At 40.1% G+C, this 20,423-nt stretch overlaps 2 protein-coding genes across 2 annotated transcripts in view; one reads left to right on the top strand and one right to left on the bottom strand.

Moving 5' to 3' along the window:
- The window catches only part of eIF3k (eukaryotic translation initiation factor 3 subunit k), a 117,196-nt gene that overhangs the window by 14,864 nt on the left and 81,909 nt on the right, over nt 1-20,423 (top strand). The gene's annotated exons all lie outside the window — the stretch shown is intronic.
- The window catches only part of ft (cadherin-related tumor suppressor fat), an 89,488-nt gene that overhangs the window by 30,552 nt on the left and 38,513 nt on the right, over nt 1-20,423 (bottom strand). Inside the window, exons 2-3 of the mRNA XM_069049875.1 lie at nt 4,226-4,534; nt 1,039-1,272 (exon numbers count right to left, since the gene is read on the bottom strand). Coding sequence (XP_068905976.1) covers nt 1,039-1,272; nt 4,226-4,534 — 543 coding nt within the window. The remainder of the gene's footprint in view (nt 1-1,038; nt 1,273-4,225; nt 4,535-20,423) is intronic.

The raw sequence follows: 20,423 nt of genomic DNA, 5'->3' as shown, positions 1-20,423 counted from the left end.
GAGGCTGTCTAGCCAGAAAAAACGCGAAAATTCCAGAAGTAGTAACAATTACCAAAATTAAATTAAATGTTTGAAGTAAAATTTTTCATTTTCTCAAAAAAATTGTTATGTAAGCTACCAATTTTTTTCATTCATCGTTTAGGTAGAAGGAAGGTCTATCAGAAAGAGAAGAAAAAAGTGGAGGTTGTCATTTAAAAAAATTGGTGATGACGTCATTGCGCAAAAACCAATTGCACGTCACAGGATGGCATTTCTGAGCGATTTTCTTGAAAACATCACATAACGCTATTATGAATTTTGTTCCAAACTTTATGTCCACACTGTATGACAAAACTTACATCTCTTCACTCTGCCTCTGGATCCTATTTAATAAATCCCATCTTACGTAAAGCATCGATAAATTTGTCCTAACGAACTTATCCATCTAAATATGGTCTAAAATTTAGACTCTAAATAGATCTGAATAAAGACAATTTACACCATCTGATTTTTTTTTTTTGACGTGTACGTTCTACCCTCAGTGCTACCTCCGAACCGACTTGTTTTCGAAACACATAACCTTGCCGAATAGATATCGAATCGGCTGACCGGATCTTTGTGATTTTAATAGCGGGTCTTTAAATAAATCGTCGAAAATGGTACCCATCGATCGTTTTTTTGTTGCCATTAAAAGTGACGGGTTTGTGTAATGTTCCGCTTATAAATATTGTTAAATAATAATGGTCGCGGTCGCGATAAGCAGTTAATTATAGTTATCGATAAATCATTTTATGGTGCGTTGCGAAAGTGCAACCTGGACACGACCTCCTTTTTGTGATATCAAACAAATAAATATTCATAAAAGCTCCGGCGTCGGAGCCAATCTTCCCCCTGCCCATCATCGCGAGGTCGTCGTTGTCCGTCAGAAATTGAAACCGTAAATCTCATTTCGTGGTGAAAAGGTGCCATTAAAAGTGGCAAAGTCACTTTCTAAAATAACATAAACAAACCGTGAACTTGACGCTCATTCGTCCGGTTCTCGTGAACCCCATCACCTACCTCTTCGTAATCCAGGCGGCTGGTGAGAGTGAACACCCCCGTCTGGGGGTTGAGCGAGAAGACGTCGTTGGCCCAGTCGCTGATCACCGTGTAGGTCAGGTGGGCGTTGGTGTCCAGGTCGGGATCGGTGGCCTTGATTTGACCCACTCTGGAACCACGCGGGGCGTTCTCCGGGATGTCGAAGGAATAGGCGCTTTCCAAGAACGCCGGAGGGTTGTCGTTGGTATCTGTGATCTGAAACGGACGAGAGGCGCGTGAATCGAGCCTGAAATGCGGAACTCGTTTTGGGCGAAGGAGGCGTTCTCCTCCATTATGCAGTTACCGGGAGAATAACTGGCCGTGGCTGCAGTTTATCATAGTTGCCACCGCAGATGCAGATCCGACAGATTTCATACTAACTGCGAGGGAGCAACGAACTGTAATTGTCGATGGCACTGCTCGATTATTGTACCCTGACGCGATTAAACACTTTCGGACGGATCCAAACAGATCGACAGAAAATTTCTTGCGGGATTAAATACTTCAGTTTCTGCGTAAGTTGTGGACTCCGAGCCTATTAAGTCTTCTCTTTATCACCACAATGGTAGTCAATGTGCACGTTTGTAACACATTTTCTACCATTGTATGCATATTGGCTGTTATTATTTATTGACTTATTTTATCACGCCCTCGGCTTATATTTATTGTTTTATTTATTATTTCTAATTAATTTGCATTGTAATTACACGGACAAAACGTGACGTGTGCCTGTTTTATTATGAGGCGTCGTTATTCTTGCACCTTGTAAAAAAAATTTTCTCAAACAATTATGTAGTTGGAAACGTGACTCGCAGTTGAGGAAAAAAGGTATCTATCGTAAATCTAAATAACAAAAAATTATTGGACTAATTACTAACGAAACCTAAATATATTATTTATAATTCAGAATAACTGGCAGCAAAACCCTTGCTAATATCACGCGTTCAAAGTTCAAATGAAATCCTGAGCTGGGAAGGCGTTGGAAACCGTCAATTGATGTGCTTTTTTAAAACGTAGATTAATTGGAGCATGTTGACAGCTAACCTAAAATTTAGAGCCAAAAAATCTTTCTTTTTTCTTTCTTTGCAATGTTTTACATCAAAAATAGAATAACTTAATGATTCCTATTCTCGAAGCAAATATCTAAGGGCACCCTTTGCTGAAAACAAACATGTTCAATTATGTCCCGATTAAACATAAACAAATGTCATTCTTGTCAAACGGCGGGAAATTCAAACTTTACACTGTTCTAAACGCCTTAATTTTTCCAACGGCTGCTCAGCCCAGGATTTCATTTGAACGCGCGATACAACAGGCAACACTGTTTGGTGAAAAATGCGGCAATTGTTTACTTTACCTACTTGTGGAATTTTCGTGTTTTTTCTGGCTAGATAGCCTCAGGGCGTCCTCCTACATCGTTTCCCACCGCTCAAACCTTGTGCAAATGAATTTTCCTTGCCCTTTAGTTATACTAGACATTGACGCGACCTTGAAACACAACAAGAGAGGAAAAACAAGGCCATTTGCACAAGGTTTGAGTGGTGGGAAACGATGTAGGAGGGCGCTCTGAGGGTGTTTGGCCAGAAAAAACGCGAAAATTCCACAAGTAGGTAAAGTAAACAATTACCAAAAATGCGTCAGGTTGTATTTGTGAGGTTATCATTCTCTGAGTCTGTCAGTTTCCGTTTTTATAATAAAGAAAAAGAACATGTCAACCTTTTTATGTCTTCGAAACATTTTATTAGAGTATTTTTCATTTTAGCGTTATGTAAATTACGTTGTCTTCGAATCATGTTTATAAAATAATTATATTGCCAACTTTGGTTATAACAACCCCCAATTTAGATTTTTTTTGGCAGCATAATCCAACAGGTACGGTCGGTGGATAAATAAAACTGGGACACTTAAAATTTAATCTGTGTAAATCAGACCATTGAATTGTCAAAATATTTGTCAGTGTCTATATAATATGTCATACCAAAGTTAACCTATTTGTGATAAAGCCGTAATTAAACGATGCAAATTTATAAATTTTGACTTATGTGATTGTCATTTTTGTCCCAGTTTTATTTGTCCATCGACTGTACCTTGTGGAAATTTAGAATTGAGACAGACTTTACTTAATACCATAGTTTCGACGCTATTTGACATTATCATCGTTGGAATCATTTTGTGTTTATTTTCTTGTTATAGTATTTGGAATGTCTTTGTTTCATTTACGAAAAGTGTATTATTGTTCTGTGGGTTATCTCTACTGTGGGTCAAAATAATGTGACGCATAACCTCAAAATAATGTCATGACGGTTTCACATTTTTAGTAAATTTATTGACATAACATTAAGCTCACTTTAGAGTTTAGATAATCCGCGCCTACCACGATACCACTTATTCTGAATTACACTATACATTTGTACCAGGAGCACGGTAAAACGTGACGTTTTTCTTTTACTTTTTTCTGTTAAGTACTTTTTTTATTGAATGTACGGTTACTCAATTAATATTTTTTTCTGTCCCAATAACGTAAAATAATGAAATAGCAGGTATAAACTTGCTTTGATTTTAAATCTGCAAGTCAAGAAAGACAGTAATTGATTGCTATAAGCTGAAATAAGTATATCAATTGTCCGAGTATGTAGAACAAATCACTAATGATTTTATCTTGTCAGCGGTTAATTACTATGTCACTTAGTAAACTGCAGCTACAGCCTCTAACGCCGCCTTCCTCTCGCATCGATGTGCATTCGACATTTGGAAAAGTGACTGCCGCAAATGAACGGACAGTAACAAGAACGATCATCCCTGGGGTAATTATTATTTCGCACAGTAAAATGCACTGCGGATCCGTGTTCAGTGAATTTTCCGACTTTCCACGCAATTAGAAAGTGTCGATAGATGGACTCGTCGAACCGATTTATTTATTGTGTCCGTCTAGATCTCGTAAAATCCCACTCGCCTCGAATTTAATCACCTGGTAAAATTGGGTCGAACGCCGAATAATCGTACATAAAAGAACTAATTAATCACACAGTCGATCGTATATATTTATTTACGAGCAATTAAAAGCCTTTTTAACGAGCTTCGAATAGTGCAACAACCGCATATAATCACCTAGACGACATTTCCATTGTCCATAACGTAGATTTTCCCCATAAAATCGTACAACACTAACCTGCACTGTTAGAACGGTGTCGGTGTGCTGGTTTCCATCGCTGGCCCTCACCGTTAGCTTGTACACGTCCTTGGTCTCCCTGTCCAGCGAGTCCACCAAGCTGAGAACCCCCGTGTTCTTGTCCAGGACGAAGTGGCCGTCGTCGCCGCGGATCAAGGTGTACTCCAGCTTTCCGATCGTATCGGGATCGTCAGCTCGGACTGTCGCGACCGATTGTCCTGGCCCCAGATCCTCGGAGATGGAGTAGTGCAAAGGAGTGTCCTTGAACGAGGGAGGACTGTCGTTCTTGTCCAGGACGGTGATCTGGACCTGCAAATCAGAGTCGTGTTACCCTAATCTGATTGGTGCGAGCAATAATCCATACGCGATTAAATCGACGACAAATACCTGATTTTCCTGTCGGAGTCATTTTAATTCGATTGCAATCTATCGGATGGAACTAATTGGTTCGATTGATTTATAATAAGTCGGCAAGGCCGCTTTATTGGTCTTAATACCAACAAGAGTTCTACCCTTCCGGAAGTAAGTGTCGAGCAGCTCGGGCTCGTAATTGGACGACGGGATTAATTATTGCATCGAAAGGAGATTTATTGGCGACGATTTTTTCAGAAGGACGCGAGTAAATTGGCGCCCACCCAAAGAGTTTCGGGGTGATTCTGTTGTTTCCTGGGCTGGGAAGGCGTTGGAAACCGTCAATTGTTGTGATTTTTTAAAGCGTAGATTAATTGGAGCATGATGTTGACAGCTAACCTAAAATTCATAGCCAAAAAATCTTTCTCGTTTTTCTTTCTTTGCAATGTTTTACATTAAAAATAGAATAACTTAACGATTCCTATTCTCGAAGCAAATATCTAAGGGCACCGTTTGCTGAAAACAAACATGTTCCATTATGTCCCGATTAAACATAAACAAATGTCATTCGTGTCAAACGGCGGGAAATTCAAACTTTACACTGTTCTAAACGGTTTAATTTTTCCAACGCCACTCAGCCCAGGATTTCAGTACAAAACAAATACCGAACTACTTTTTGTTGTTAAAGAAAATAAAAATTGCAAGATGCGGGTGTGCGGGGACGGAATATTTTTTGGTCAGCTTTCGAGATAAGATGCCGACAAAAGTTGACCGAAATTGGAAAGTGTGACACAACGATGTGGGACAAAGTGTTCTAGAGGATATTTTAAAACAATTATTAAACCGTCATCCTCATTTAATTACGTCGTGGGGGCTGATAAATCATACAACACATAACACAGACATCACGTTTTGAGCAGAGCGTAAGGAAGCCTCCCACTCCCGCGGATGTTTTTTGAGAAATCCCAAGCTCGCGCCTTAATAACTTATTAACATATTCTATGATTCATACGGCGGTTAGTTTTACCGGTAATTATATTGGTTATTTTTTTAACGTCGGTCGTAAACATGTAACCCAACACAAAAATTATGTTAGCCATCGCTTAAATCATCGTTCGCTCCTCAAGAATTACACAATCAAGGCTCTCGGGCCGATGTTTTATTCATGATATCGATAGTTTCGAGCGCATACATTAGGCCGCCGTCCGAACGCCCCAGAAATTGCACCTGCGGAGCGCGGGGCGCGTTCCTCTAATTGCCCCACCAAATTGGATCCCACAGAAGCCGTCCATCATTCCATAGTGTCTGCGTCTCGTCACGCAGCCGAAGAATGGGACTTTCCGAGAAGCCAGCGGACAAGTCCCGAAGTGACGAAAACAAGAATACATTTAGTTAATACTCGGGTCCCTCATTAGTATTCTCCGCGAATTAATCCAAAAACAGAACGGCAAAAGATACCGACAACATTCATCGGCGTACATTCCGACTCAGCTCATTTCAGCCGCTAAACGACGTCAACCGGCACTGCAAATATTTCAAAATCGTACTGAAAAACTGCTCGACTGAACGGACGAGACTCATAAACATCCAATGGGGAATGCGCGCAGGAGCGGACTCGCAGGAAGGACTCGCGCACCCGTTTTTGTCCCCCGACGCCGAAATTTGCAAAATGCGAACCGACCCCTCCATTCCGTCTGTTCGAGGCAATTCTCCGATCCGATTTTTAAATTTTAAATAATTCGCACCTTCTCGGTTTTGTTTTCACTTTCCCTGCGACCACCAAGAGTGCAACGCGAAAGTCGATCATTTGATATTTTCACGTTCAGAGCACGAAGGAAGCTCGACCGTTTCGTTGGAGCTTTCTTTCGTTCTGCTCTCGATCGATCAAACCGATCGACTATTATTATCAATGAGAAAACCGCCAATTTGTTTGGATATTTTTTTACGATTAAAATCTCGACAGGTCTGCGTTTACCCACGGAGTTGACCCTTCGTTGAAACATTCCAAAAGTCGAGGAATGCTTTTTGAAAACGGAATTCGAATCCGTTACCGAAAATGAATGATCTCGTCAAACGTAAAGACCGTTATTGCGACGTCACACGATATACTCTCGATTGACATTAAAACGTGCGAATGATAAGGAAAAATCAACGCCCAGTAGTCTATTAATAATAAAGTTGCGTTTATTACTGTCAACGGCGACTCGGCTCTTGTGCTAGAAGAGATATAATTTGTATAATGGATGTATGTATGTAAATGTATCTCGCCGATCATTGTTGTTATTAATTGCTTGCCTGGACGAAGTAAGTGACGAAACTCGTCGCTTTCACGTTTCACTATTTTTGTGACAGCAACGAAATTTTTCGAGATTTATGGGACTCTTCCTTTTTGGCGTTGTTCTGTTAATTATGCGCGTTTATTTGTTTCTTGAAACGGACAGAAGACTGAACGATTGTGTGAACGGGTGAAAGTATGCTTTTGCTACCAAAAAAGCCCGTTTTGTCATATTCATTACTCATATTTTAAATTTCCAATCGAGCCTTTCTCTCAAATAATTCACATTGTTCTTGGGTTTTTAGCACATCTGTAAAACCGTGAAGCGTTTGTTGACATTTTATGTGCTTTATTTAATGCTATCCTGTTTATCATCGTAAATCTCTCGGAGAAAGTGCTAATTTATTTTTTTTTTTTTCATTTTTCAGCAGTGTCACAGTTTTTTAATATTGCTTTTTAGAATTTGCGTCTCTAATAGGTCTATTGTATTCAATTTGGAGTCGTTTATGGCCACGGGTGCTTTAATACATCTCTAAGAACATTTTTATCAATATTGCAGTGTATTCTTGTCATTTACACCAAAAAACTTCCAATATTAATGTTCAAACTCTACTTTTTAACACATGTTGCAGATATAGTTGCATCCGTTACCTTGAATTACCAATTAATACAAAATTCCCTAAAATTTGAAAATTTAATTTTTTTATTTAAAAATTAAAACAATGGTGCAAATTCGAAAAACTAACATAAAAAACTAGTTTTATAAGGGCATTGGCGCACTCGTCCCACAGAAAACTCCCCTACGGCTCGTTTTCTAGGTACACTTGGGACTCGTGCGCCAAATCAACCCTTATAAAACTCGTTCTTTAATACACTGTTATGTAATGAGCATTTTCTAGAATACCTACCTACATAAAGGTGTTTTTTTTTTTAATTTGGCGTCGAAGTTGACTTTAAAGAGTCGATTGTGAATGAACCACTCATCTTAAAAACACTGATTTTTTAAACTGCGTATTAAAAACACGCTAAAAGTGTGGTGAAACTAAAAGAGCTGATCAGATTTGTAATTCGGTGGTAATTTTTTGTTTCGGTCGTTGGTGTTGTTCTTTGGCTCTTTCCAACGACAAGAGTTTTGGTACTATCTATCACTTGACAAATCGTGGGCTGCATGTTTGCATGTTTCTGCGTTCAATTTCCAGATCATCTTCGTGTATGAACCGATAGCGGCACTAATCGATCACTAGTCATTGTTACCAACTTGTTAGCCTTCGCATTTGAAAAATTGGACAAAAGAGCTGGACAAAATAGTAAATTACTTTGCAATCGAGCAAAGATTTATGAAATCGGTGACACCGATCGCCTACTGACGGATACTTAGTAATTTTCGCATCGAGTCGATTTTTTCATAAATCAGGCCATCGATAACCAAACAAAAATTCGAAAGCAGTTCCAGCTGAAACGATTCCGGAGCAAGATAATTTTTTTTTCTAATTCGATTATGCATTGTGCTCCTTAGACAAAGAAAAGAGAAAGCTGTGACATTAGAGCAACCCCGTCGGCGATATAGTTTTAAGGACATTTACTTGCAGCGGGGGTTAGGCGCACGGTTGCACCGCATTTTTTTAAGGTGGCACACACCCAGCTCATATTTCCGAAGGATTTCCAGGATTTTTAATTGGCGAGCAAAAATTTATGCAAATCGTGTCGGCTAGTTTTGCCCGTATTTAGACATAATCCGAATATTTCCGATGAAACTTATTGATCAATTAAGGTTTATGCAAATCGGATTAACTGTTAAGTTAATTGAAACGTTTTTCCTGACGTATGGAAAGCGCAGCCTCCTCTCTCTCGGTCCCATACAGATCGTCCACATTGTCATCCACCTTGCTCAGCTTACCGTTGCTTCAGGTGCCCAGACGGGTTATACGGGTCAAGGGTACGACTTGTTATGTTGGTAACAATGCGGCCATGCGATATGACTGTACCACCATGCAAATAAATAACTCATTATTCACTCCATCAAACGGGCTTTATAGCGTGTTTAAATCATCCGATAATGGCACAATGATTCTGGAGATTTTTTTCGAAACTAGACGTTTTATTGGACTCGAGGGGCCCCCAGGAGGAAGAGGCTCGCTGCAGTAATTATTATTAATTGGTCTAATAACAGATGATGGATGGCTCGGGTCAGCACTTTGATTACGGAACCCAGAGAAAAATGGATTGCCGATAGATCACACCGAATACCTAGTAGTGCGATTTCTGAGGACCTGACATGGTCGATTTGACGTTCTGAAAGGGGTTTGGCTGGTTGCCGTCGCGAACCGTTAATTTTGACGAGTGCGTGTAATTAATCGGCCGTTTAATTAATCTAAAACATCGTCGCCATTATCGTTACGCATTTAAATGATGGGGGCATCACAGTATTAATTGCGGCGGCCTCTCCCGAGCTTTTGTGTGCTTCATCTCAGGCGGGAGAAAGTGTTGTCCGTTTTTAATAATTCGATTCGGTGGTGCACAGGCCGCAGACGATAAAAGACACGATGTTAACATTATGCGTCTGACAACCCGAAATGAGAAATAAAAGTCGTTAATTCTTCCAGCGCGAGAGAGAATCGCGAACGGTCGAGCGGATGATGCATGTAATCACAAAGAATCCTTAGGTCTGGCCTGTTGAGATAATCTATACTGGAGTAATTTTAAGTAGCATTTCGTGTATCAAGTGCTTATCAAATATTTATTGGAATCTGTTTATCGAATACATTATTTTAATCTGCGATTTTGAAGGTTTTATGAATGTACAAGAAAGGCTACTTTAGATTTACTACCGGCCGTTTTTTTTATTAAATCCAATTTCCACTTGCATCCCGTTGAATTATCGCCCCTCAATTTGGCCTTTATTGCCAATTATTCTAAGTAAACGCGGCCGTTTAGATACGACGACGGGCTCCGCTTTTTCGGCCCAGACCCGACATTTTTTTCTTTAATTGCGATTTAAATTAGCGCCGGATAAGATCTCTAATTAATTTCTCTAACGTATCAACCCGGATTTTTTCGCCGACCGAACGACAACGCTCATTTTTCAAATTTCAGACCGCGAGAGCTCTTTAACTAATTTTGCGCGAATTCTAAACAACGGCAAAAACGGTTACGTAACAGGGCCTTCAGCTTTTTAAGGATTTTCCACTCCAGCCGTCCCACCGGGTCTTCATGTTTCTAATATTTCACGTTTGTCTCAAGGCAACGAACTTTTATTTATTAACTTAATCGTAGGTTTCGACCGAGCGTTCTATTCAAATGCAGATTGTTTTCGGATAAATTCCATTATAGGCCCCCGGTTTGTCGTTGGCGGCGGCGTCCCGAATTACCACCCCAGTCATGAGTCAATTTGCGGCGAACCGTCCGCTCGGTCGAATCGTTATTACTTTACCATTCTTCGGTGGTGATGTATGTAGAGCCTCGGGAGCCACTCGACTGTAATCTTTCTATCAAAACGATGCACCGAACGTGATCTATCGATTGCATTTTGGTGGTTGAACGACGTTTTACATAATTTCACCGAAATCGTCCCCGAAAGCTTTTCGAAGAAGTATTTTTGCACCACCCTTGAACCCTGTCCGTCACGTTGCTTCTCTTAATTGCGACAAAGAAGGACTCTCGGTCGTGGGGAATGTCACCGTGGTAATTGTCAATTACCGGCCGCGAGAATACGACAAACACAGCGCGGCTGCGGTTTTCTTCATCTCGGTTCTCGATGATGTTTTCGCTCATATTAACGGCAATTATTTATTTACGTCTTACTTTAAGTGTTACGGTCGGTGTTTTTTTACCGATATAATGCGGTCAGTTGATGCAAATTGTCGTCATTAAGAGAGTGGAGGGTTAACTTAACACCTACGTGAGCGACATACTTGAGTGGTGCTACACATAACCGATTATTCAGATTAATGTTGTTGGGAATTATGTGTGTACGACGATCTTTATCGTCTTGTAAGTGCATCAGTTTGCTCTTTTTTTATGTTGGTCGGATTGAGAGATCCGTTCGTACACCTGATCCGACATTCGTCGGGAAGTCTAAAACGACGAATATGAAAACAAGCGAAGAACGGGCGGCAAAACAAGAAAGGAAAGTTAAAAATTACGAGATACAGATAAGTCAAGGAAATAATTAAGTACCGGGGTAGGCGACGTTTGTCGTCTCGATTCGGTTTTTCGAAATTTGTTGCAACCGTGAGCAGAAAAGGGTACATTTTTCATTCCCCCCCTCGAAGGGGGGCGGGCGGCTGAGGCTTTCCAGAGCCTTTTCAGCCACACTGATGGGAAGATTCGGGATGGGTACGGTGAAGATGGGTGCGGGAGGAACGTGGTAGGTACTTAGAGGTTGATACTGACCCACCATTCGCCTTATCTGTGATATGAAATATACTACAATGTGATGGTGTGGGGAAACCTCTTAAAAAAACCCACACCTGGTCAGGCAGCACCGGGGTTAGAACCCGGGACCTCCCGAATGTAAAATGACGCGCTAGGCGCTTGGCCACAGTACTCGGTTAACCGTGAGCAGCCACCACAACCACCCTTCACCTCTTCGACCGCTCCCCAGGTACAAATTCTTTTCTACAAAAAAATGAAACGCGATCCCAGGGGTTTTGTTTTGGTTTTGGATTTTAAAGATTTAAATCCATTATTGTCGATTGTCGACGGTGGGTACCTGGCAGGTTTCGAATTTCACTTTGAGGAGGAAGTTTCGTCGGAGGATCGGAAACGGTTGTCGTGATGGAAGAAAGGACTCGGTCGGGTTCGGGTGCGGAGCGATCGACAGAGGAAAGTCCGGCGATGTTTGGGCAGGAGAGAGCATCGCGGAACACACGTCCTCCATCGGTAAACGCCGAGCAATTCGTCTCGGGACATTAATCAACAGATCCGAGACTTAAAGCGTATTTCTGTCAACGCCAAAAAAACAAATTACTCCACATCTCAGTTCGCAGCTGAGACGTCTCTGTCAGCCATTTTGAATTCGTTTCGTCAACAATGGGCTTTTTTCCGTGCCGTTTCCATGGTTACCGGATTGGAATTCGGTTTTTCTGGCCGCATCGCGCCGGTCCGAGTCCGGGCCTTTTAATTTATTCGGCCCCGAAACCTTGTACATTGTATTTATGTTAAATGTTGTCTGATGGGCATTTTTGCGACATCGCCGGTGAAAAACCGGGAGGGCGAGGGCGTAACGGTACCTACTCGGTGGAATTTCTCGTGTCTAAGGCCTCGTTCTTTATGAAATATCAAAATACATATCTCGAGTCGTTAACGATCTGAAAGAAACGATACGAATCGCTACACGGAGTCCGGCGAGTGCAAGTCATCTTCGTGGTTCGCCTACGTCTGGTTTCATTTTAATTTTGCCGAACGTCGTCGAAAATTCCGATAAATTAGACATGTTAATGCGGCCGGAGACGTGCGGTCAAAATAAAGAATATATTTTAATTGTTAGTCGACAGTCATTCGAGTTAATTGACCTTTTTCTTTGTGATATTTTTTACGAGTCTCCATATTAATTCGTGTAATAAGATTTGGTAAAGACTCTGATTAGGTCCGCATTGAGAACGCGACCACAGCCGAATTCCAAATTTAAAAATGCCATTCAGAGAGTCGCTCGACCGAGTCCTTCCGCGTCCTCCTCCGACGCGATGGGAAGAAAATCTGACCGGAATGTTTGTTGGACGCATCTGTTTCGCCCCGCGTCACCTTTATTAATGCCACTCATATTTATTTATACGAATAGAAAAAACAAAATCGTAAAAGATGAGAAATTTTCGCCCGAATCTGGTTGGGGCAACAGAAACGGAGAGAGAAAGAAACAGACGAGCGCCAGAATCGAATCAACAATAAATTCGACGAAATTGCTCGGCCGCTCGGCCGACCAATAAATATGTAAGATAATACGCGGTGAGGTACGTCGACGATTCCGGGGGGACCGGACTCTGACTGTCATTATCGGCAACATTGACAGTTACTAATACTTGTCGAGATATCGCGGTGATGGTCAACCGGCCGAGAAGAAAGACAATAACTAACGAACTAACGGTTAGAATCTGATAAAAGACGCATTGCGGACATTCCGCATCTCTTTGCCCCTTGCCGCCCGACGGGCAACTCGAAATTGAGATAATTGGAGTGTAAATAATTGCCTCGATGGCCAATTAAAACACCATTAATAATTGCGTCGGTATGGCCCCTCGAAACACTCTTCACGACCCGACGACGTACCGCTTTCTTCTTCCATCAAAAATCGAACAAATCAAAAGTACCAGGAAATGCAACAAAAAAAAAACAAACATCGCAGACAGTTGTCGCAGAACTGAATAATGTTTTGTAATAATTACGTTTTGCATTTTGTCGTGCGGTGTTGAGAGACTGTCCGGTCGGTGTTAAATATTCGACTTCTTGAAGCCTTTCCGTGATTACATCGGGCCCAAAGCGCGCAATTAAACAGGGACCACAGATCAAGGTCAGGATCAAGCGTTGAACCCGCCAAAAGATTTCGGTATGTTGCGTCGAGGAAGCCACCCATGATCAAAAATTTTCATCGGGACCCTCCGGTGATTTTAATTGACCGGTTCTCCGGCTGTCATTTTTCCGTCGTTTGATTTAAATCGAGAAAAAATGGCGGCGTCCGGTGTACGAGCGTAAATTTTTTTCTTTGACGTTAACTCGATTAACATCGTGTTTTATAGCTGCCGTTATTAATTAGTACCACATAATTTACTTGTTTGCGATATTTACAAGGTGCAGGGTCGGTTTTTGGTGTTTTCCGGGCGTCCGGTCAGGATCCGGTAGCGTAGGAGGCCGGCTCTGTGTTTACCGACCGTGACAAGAACGCCTAGAGGCGGTCCTTTGCTTAAATTATCATAACTTCGGGCGCTGATACCTGCAGATTTACGGCTTTCGACGACGTGCGTGTGAGAGGAGGGGGCACAACTTTTTTTCAATTTTCACCGCTTCCAAGCTGAAAGCTCGTCGACTCTTTCCACCTAAATTTCGATTGTTTCATGGTGTCTCCCACGCGAACCTCTAAATCTTCAAAGATACTACATTAATTGGATAATCTCGTCCAATTTGAAACTGAAATGATAGTGCCGGAACGACGACGGATCTGTTCGAAAGCGCAGCTTTTGTGATTCAAGAATATTAGGCCAGATTTCGACGGTCGAGCCTGACGTGAAGCTTCGACTCGACGTCTGAAATCGAAAGCGTACACTTACATGAATGGGCGCAAAAATGCGGCGCGTTTTATCGTTAATCGTAAATCACAGATATGCGCAAACGTGCAAATAAAATGAACGCGCAATTTATAGTCACGGCCGGATCGATGACTAACAAATCACAATCAAGTCGAAAGTCGATGGAAACGATGCAATAGGTAAATCGAAGTGATAATATCGATGTTATCGACGCGGCGATCCTCATGCAATTCGGAAAATTTTCCGATTTGTGAAAGCTATAAGCTTTTACGAGCCAATAAAGATGACAGATAAGTGGACAGCGGGGCTTTATATAATAACGCACAAAGGCATTATCCTTGTCATTGAGGAGAGAATTTTTGCGCATTCCTTCCATTGAGGGTTGATCGCTTCGTCGAGCGTTCAAGTCGCCGGCGTCTATCTCGACGGACGAGGTTCCTATGTAAATGACGCATAGCTAAGCGATTATAAATTCTCGTGAAGCGACTATTATGACCGTTATTACATTGTAATTATTCCTCGAGCTGCCTTTAATGTAACTCGGACGTGTCGTCGCTTTCAGTGACGCCTTTGCTGAAAACCCGGACTCCGATAATAATTGACCAATCCTGTCTTAATTTATGCTGGACGTTTCAATTCTACAATAGAGCTTGTGTTACATGGTTTACGTGGCAATGTGTTTTATTCCACGGATCGAACGTTTGTTGATGATGTTATACATTTCCATTTTGTTTTTATTGTTCTATTGTTGGCGATGTTTCTATCGTCTGGGGTCGTGTGAAACGACCGAGAGAGAAGAACCAAACACGAAAAAAAAACCTTTCCAATCACAAATAAACCATCGGCGAGCAGGTTCCCAAATTTCAAAGTGGATCTGTGTCGAATTCGGCCAAGACGTTAGCTGGCGCGGTTACAATGCCCACCGTCAAGGCCAACGGCGTAATGAAAAGATTCGCTGTCAGTCAGTGTGAAGAGGGAAAGACTTTAATCTTGGTCTATCTGTGTGCATCTCACCTTGAAAGAGGACCCGATCCCCGGTCCAAGAACGCGCTTTTCTAGCATTTCGGTCCATTGTTGGTTAGTACAAGCCGACTGGAATCGGACAGGTGTTGCGGATTATCAGATTACCGCGCCTATAAAAACCGAACGTTTTATTGGAACCGTACAAATTTGAAAATTTTATTTCGAAAGGGTCACACAAATCACCAATTAAACGCCGTTTCTTACGTATCACGTTTCCGAACAAAACATCAACAGAATACGCCCACCACAACAAACCCACAAAATATTTAATAAACGTAGTTTTTCTTTCGGTGATTTTGTATCTACAGGATGTCTTAAAATTATGGTATTCCGAGTTCGAGGCTTAGTAGGGGACATCCTGTTGACCAAATAAAAATGTTAAAAAAAAATTGCTGTCACTTTGAAAAAAATATCAAAGTTGCCAATGTTTGTTCAAAAGTAGGTATACCTGATTAATATTCTAGCTTTGTTGTACTTCCCTTTTGAACAAAAACTGGAAAAATAAAACTTTTATTTTTTCGAGTTAAAGCTGTTTTTTCAAGAAACGTCTTTTCATTTATATTTTAATATTTTACATAATCATCCTCACCATATTTCAAAATGAATGTCAACCATTTATATTTTTTATTTGAAGAAAGCATGACGAAAAGTTCAGACCCATATATCTTCGTAAAGACCGCCCCTATATTTTTTATTTTATTTTTTCGAGATTCCTGAGAATTTTCCCTACAAGACCCCCGACTTGGAATACGTTAATTTTGCGACACCCTGTATACGTCTATCTAACTTTCGTCACGTCGTCAACAATGTTCCATTTTTCCCGGTTGTGTCCCATAAATTTCTGAAAATTGCAACGTACCTACCACTTATTTTCCCCAATTATTTCGCGGAGAAGTCGGTTCCGATAGCGTTTATCGCCGACAATAAATAACAAATCACGGCGTCTTTCGGCGGATTATCATGCGTACCGTTTTGAATTATTTTGCAGGAATCCGCTCGGGCTGATACGAGTATCTCTCGCAATGCGGAAAATTGCAATGAACTAAGTGAAATGATTGCAACAATGAGCGGAAAGCGTGCAATTGAATGTCTAATTAATGCGGCGATGTTTACGCTCACTATGTTATATATTTATGGCGTCTCTTCGAGTGGTCGGAATTAATAGATTAATACAGTGTTTTTCTTTTGCTTTTCTCCTTTTGTCAAATGTGTTTCACGATTTGTCAAATGACTTTCCAATTTTTTAAATGTCAAAATGATATATCAAATGAAATTCCCCTTTTCTCAAATCACTTTCACTTTATACAAAATGCTTTTCTTATTAATTTAATTGATTTGGATAAATTTTTTTTAAGTAAACAAAAACTCTATTTTATCTTTAATATTATAAATACAAATAACAATAATACATAACATATCTAATATAATACAATAATGCATAATACAAACATACAAATTGTCGCATGTATGTACGTTCAACACATGAAACATATCTGCATGATTGCCATCGACGAAATGAGATACATACATAGGTACATAATGAATTGAAAATTTATATGTATTACGTAATATTAAATTTTCAATTCATTATCTCATTTCGTCGAAGACAATCATGCAGATATGTTTCCATGTGTTGAACGTACATGCGACAATTTTCCGGACTTATATTTTCAGAAGCTGTATGAACTGCTTCGTATAATTCATTTTCGTTTGTTGACTGGGCTCTTTTTATTAACCTGATTAAATAGTTCCTCTATGGGGTTTAAAAAGGGACTGTAAGGAGGTAGAAATACTGCAAAGTGGCCATGAGCTTCAATGAGAGTTACTACTTCTTCACTCCTATGAAACCGCACGTTATCCATAACGAAATGAGCTCCTTGCACAGCGTCATTATTTAGATGATTAATCAAGGACGTTATAAATTCCGAAAAATGATCGATATTATATGGTCTATCTTGAACTTGAAACAAATATAAAGAATTGTCATTCATCGCTGCAGCAATGGAATAGTTGCGTCCTCTTAGTTGAGCTTTAACTTTCGATGCTCGTGTATTTCTTACTGATCTTCCATATGAAACTCGAGAATTTACTTGAATTCCATACTCATCAATGAAGAAAATTTTATCCCTTTCAAGCATAATTCTATTATACTGAACTGCATAATCAAAGCGAGCTTGAATGGTATCAGGTGTGTTTCTTCTCTCAGGAACGAATGAAATTCTTTTAACTGAATAATGAAAATTCTGAACGGCTCTGTTGACTGTAGATAATGAAATTTGATTAATATTTGGCCACTGGGTTAAACACTTTGTTTTCAGTTGCTGAAGAGTTAAGGAGCAATCTTCATCCACCCAGTCACAAATCTGTTCCTTTTGAGCATCAGATAGTTTTTGTTGTCGATGCCCAGCACTTTTTTTGGTAGTATTTTGAGTCCTTCTGTATGTGGAATAAATTTTCCTCACTGTGTTTGGTAGTACATTAAATTGGTGCCCTACATTATTTGCTGTTGTACCGTTATTCATGGAATTTATTATCAACCCACGTATTTCATCACTTATTTTATTATTCCTTCGTCTCTGACGATGATCCATATCAATTGTAATTATATTAACTGTAATTATCGCAACGTGAAAGTTAATTGACAAATCGAGAAATATATTTGACAAAAAAGGAATTTGTTCTAAAAATCATCGCTTACTAGCAAAATAAGTGGGAAAATCAATTAAGACATTGTGAAACACAATTGACAAAAGGAGAAAAGCAAAAGAAAAACACTGTAATAACGTGTGTGACACTTTACGACGACCTCGCCGTCTAATAAAGCGATAAAACCGCTGCAATAAACGACTCATGTGTGTAAAGACTGAAACAAAAAAGAACAAAGTTTTAGCGTGTGTCCTCCGGGACGAGGGTTTTCCGGTTCGCTCCGGCAACGTTATTTTTTATCATGCAGGTATCATTTAGGTACCAAACCTGAATTTAAATTGTAGATAGGAGAGAAGCGCCGTTTCGAGTGGCGTTAACGGCAAGCATCTTGTCGCCGTTGTAAACAAAGTGTTTGGCGTTGGATTTATGTCCGTTATCGACAATCCAAATCTACGATTTGCCATTCAAGTGTTTAAAGTTTGTGCATGTGTATTTAGCAATTAATTTAAGTTACGATCTTTCGGTCGGTGTCCGCAGGTAATTGTATTCAAATCGGAGTCCAGAGGCGTGCATCTAGGCGCGCGATTCGGGAGATTTACAGCCAGTTCATTGTCTTAAATCTTGCCGGGAGTGACATGTACTCATGTTTATTGTGCGTCAGGCAGTAAAACCGAAATTAAAGTTCTCGAGGTCCCGTTTTTATGTCGTACAGTTGGCGCTTTTCAATTAAAATTTTTGAATTTATTTGGCGCGGTAGCCGCCGACGATTTGCCACGGCCCCCTCGACTATTTGCATATTTCGAGTGTGGAATTATGAAAAAAGAAAATGGCCGAGGACGAGACCGATAAAACTCACGAAACAAGTTTAAACATCATTCTGAAATTTTATCGTCAATCTAAAAGAATTATACCGTCGTAAATCAGACACATTACTTACCCATAACTTATTTTAAAAGATTTTAATTACGCGGGATACCCGATACTTGCCCAATTACCCGGACCATTAAAATAGCTCCGGTCCCCGGAAAATCATCGAGATCCGACGACACAGTTCGATCAAAAATCTAATAACCATAGGGAACGCGTCTTACGGCCAAACGCACAATCGGACCTAACAATCGAAACCTGGATGGACGCACGCGGCATTCTTCGAGTGATTTAAACGCGTGCGTTGCAAACGAACATCCAAGAAACAAAAATTACGCCGCTCCGGGACAACTTGAACCCTATTCAGGACAAGCTTAAAGCTCAAACTTGCTCGACCAGCTACAAATTAAATGAACTAAAACCGGATTTTTGACTAAATTCATGGTACGTTAGACATAGGCACTAAGGAGAATGGATTGGTATCAAGTTCCTTACCTACATATGTAGCGTTTAAGCCGCACCACAGAAGTAAACGAGAAAGAGAGCCGCCGCGCTGCCGAGGACCGTCCGACAACACGATACACGCGAAATTATACATTTTCAAAAGAAAAAAACCTTATCGAACATTTGGCTCGTTCGAATGGCGACAACATGTATCAAACATTTCTACGACTCAAATCATTATCACCATTTAGTGACCATTAGTTAGTTATAGAGTGATTAACCGAATTACGAGTATAAAGAGTGATCAAATTAATTTGTAAAATTGAACTCCACGCTCCAATAAACACAGCGCGAAACACAGGTTATATCTCGACATATCAATCGCAAAAGACATACGGATTCAAATCCATGGATGACTCAATTACAAATTAATTTGATCGCTCGCTATTTCTCGGTAGCTAGACTTGGTAAGTGATGATAAGTGTTGCAACAAAATATTCAATTTTTAATACGAATATACACGGTGTTTCAAAACTGCCGCCAAAACTTTAAAGAACATGATAAAATATGCTATACTGAATAATAAATCATTAAAAAAAAAGTTTTTGTATGAGATCATGTATTTAAACACTCAATGTATTTATGTGTATTCATATTATGATATGGGAAATTGTTGTGTAACATTTTTCGGCGATAGTTTTGGAACACGCTGTATCTTTTGGCATTTTCAAATCGGCTGATTGTACGTTACGCCACTCGCGCTTACTCCTTTCCCGTTATGCTCAGTCCAGGACTGTAGTAGTTAACTGACACTTGATGCTCACCTGAAACAAGAAGAGTAAAATTAGCTCGTGGGTATAGAGGTAATAGTTATTTACATTACAAATGCGGTAGGCCACATTTTACAGCGCGAGGTTTTTAGATTGTTTTAACAAAAACTGAGCGATGTAAAAATGCCTACCGCATTAGTAATGTATTATCTAATCTTTTTGGCCGACAACTTGTTTTCTCAAATTAGAAATTTGTTGTTTAAGACTGACTTAATACCGATAAGTGATATGCTTACGATTTATACCACAAGATGGCGCCGTCAGAATTCACAATTTTCTCAGAAGAAAACAATTAAATTATCAATGGTAGCGGTATCTTGTGTCTTAGTATAAATGGACTTTATTTATGATACCTAAGCTAACAGTTTTTTTGGAGGTCCCTGAAAGCTTAAAATTTTCGTGCTATTTTACGCACTACGTGCGGTAAAATGACAGATAGTTTGATTAGTGTGTAAAAATCAAGATACCGTAGCTGTTCAAAATGTGTAAACATGTCATTTAGAGTAGAAGGAGGCCAAAAAATC

The sequence above is a fragment of the Tenebrio molitor genome, chromosome 6 (genome assembly GCF_963966145.1).
Source record: "Tenebrio molitor chromosome 6, icTenMoli1.1, whole genome shotgun sequence".
Lineage (NCBI taxonomy): Eukaryota > Metazoa > Arthropoda > Insecta > Coleoptera > Tenebrionidae > Tenebrio > Tenebrio molitor.
This window is presented reverse-complemented; position numbering and strand designations above follow the sequence as displayed.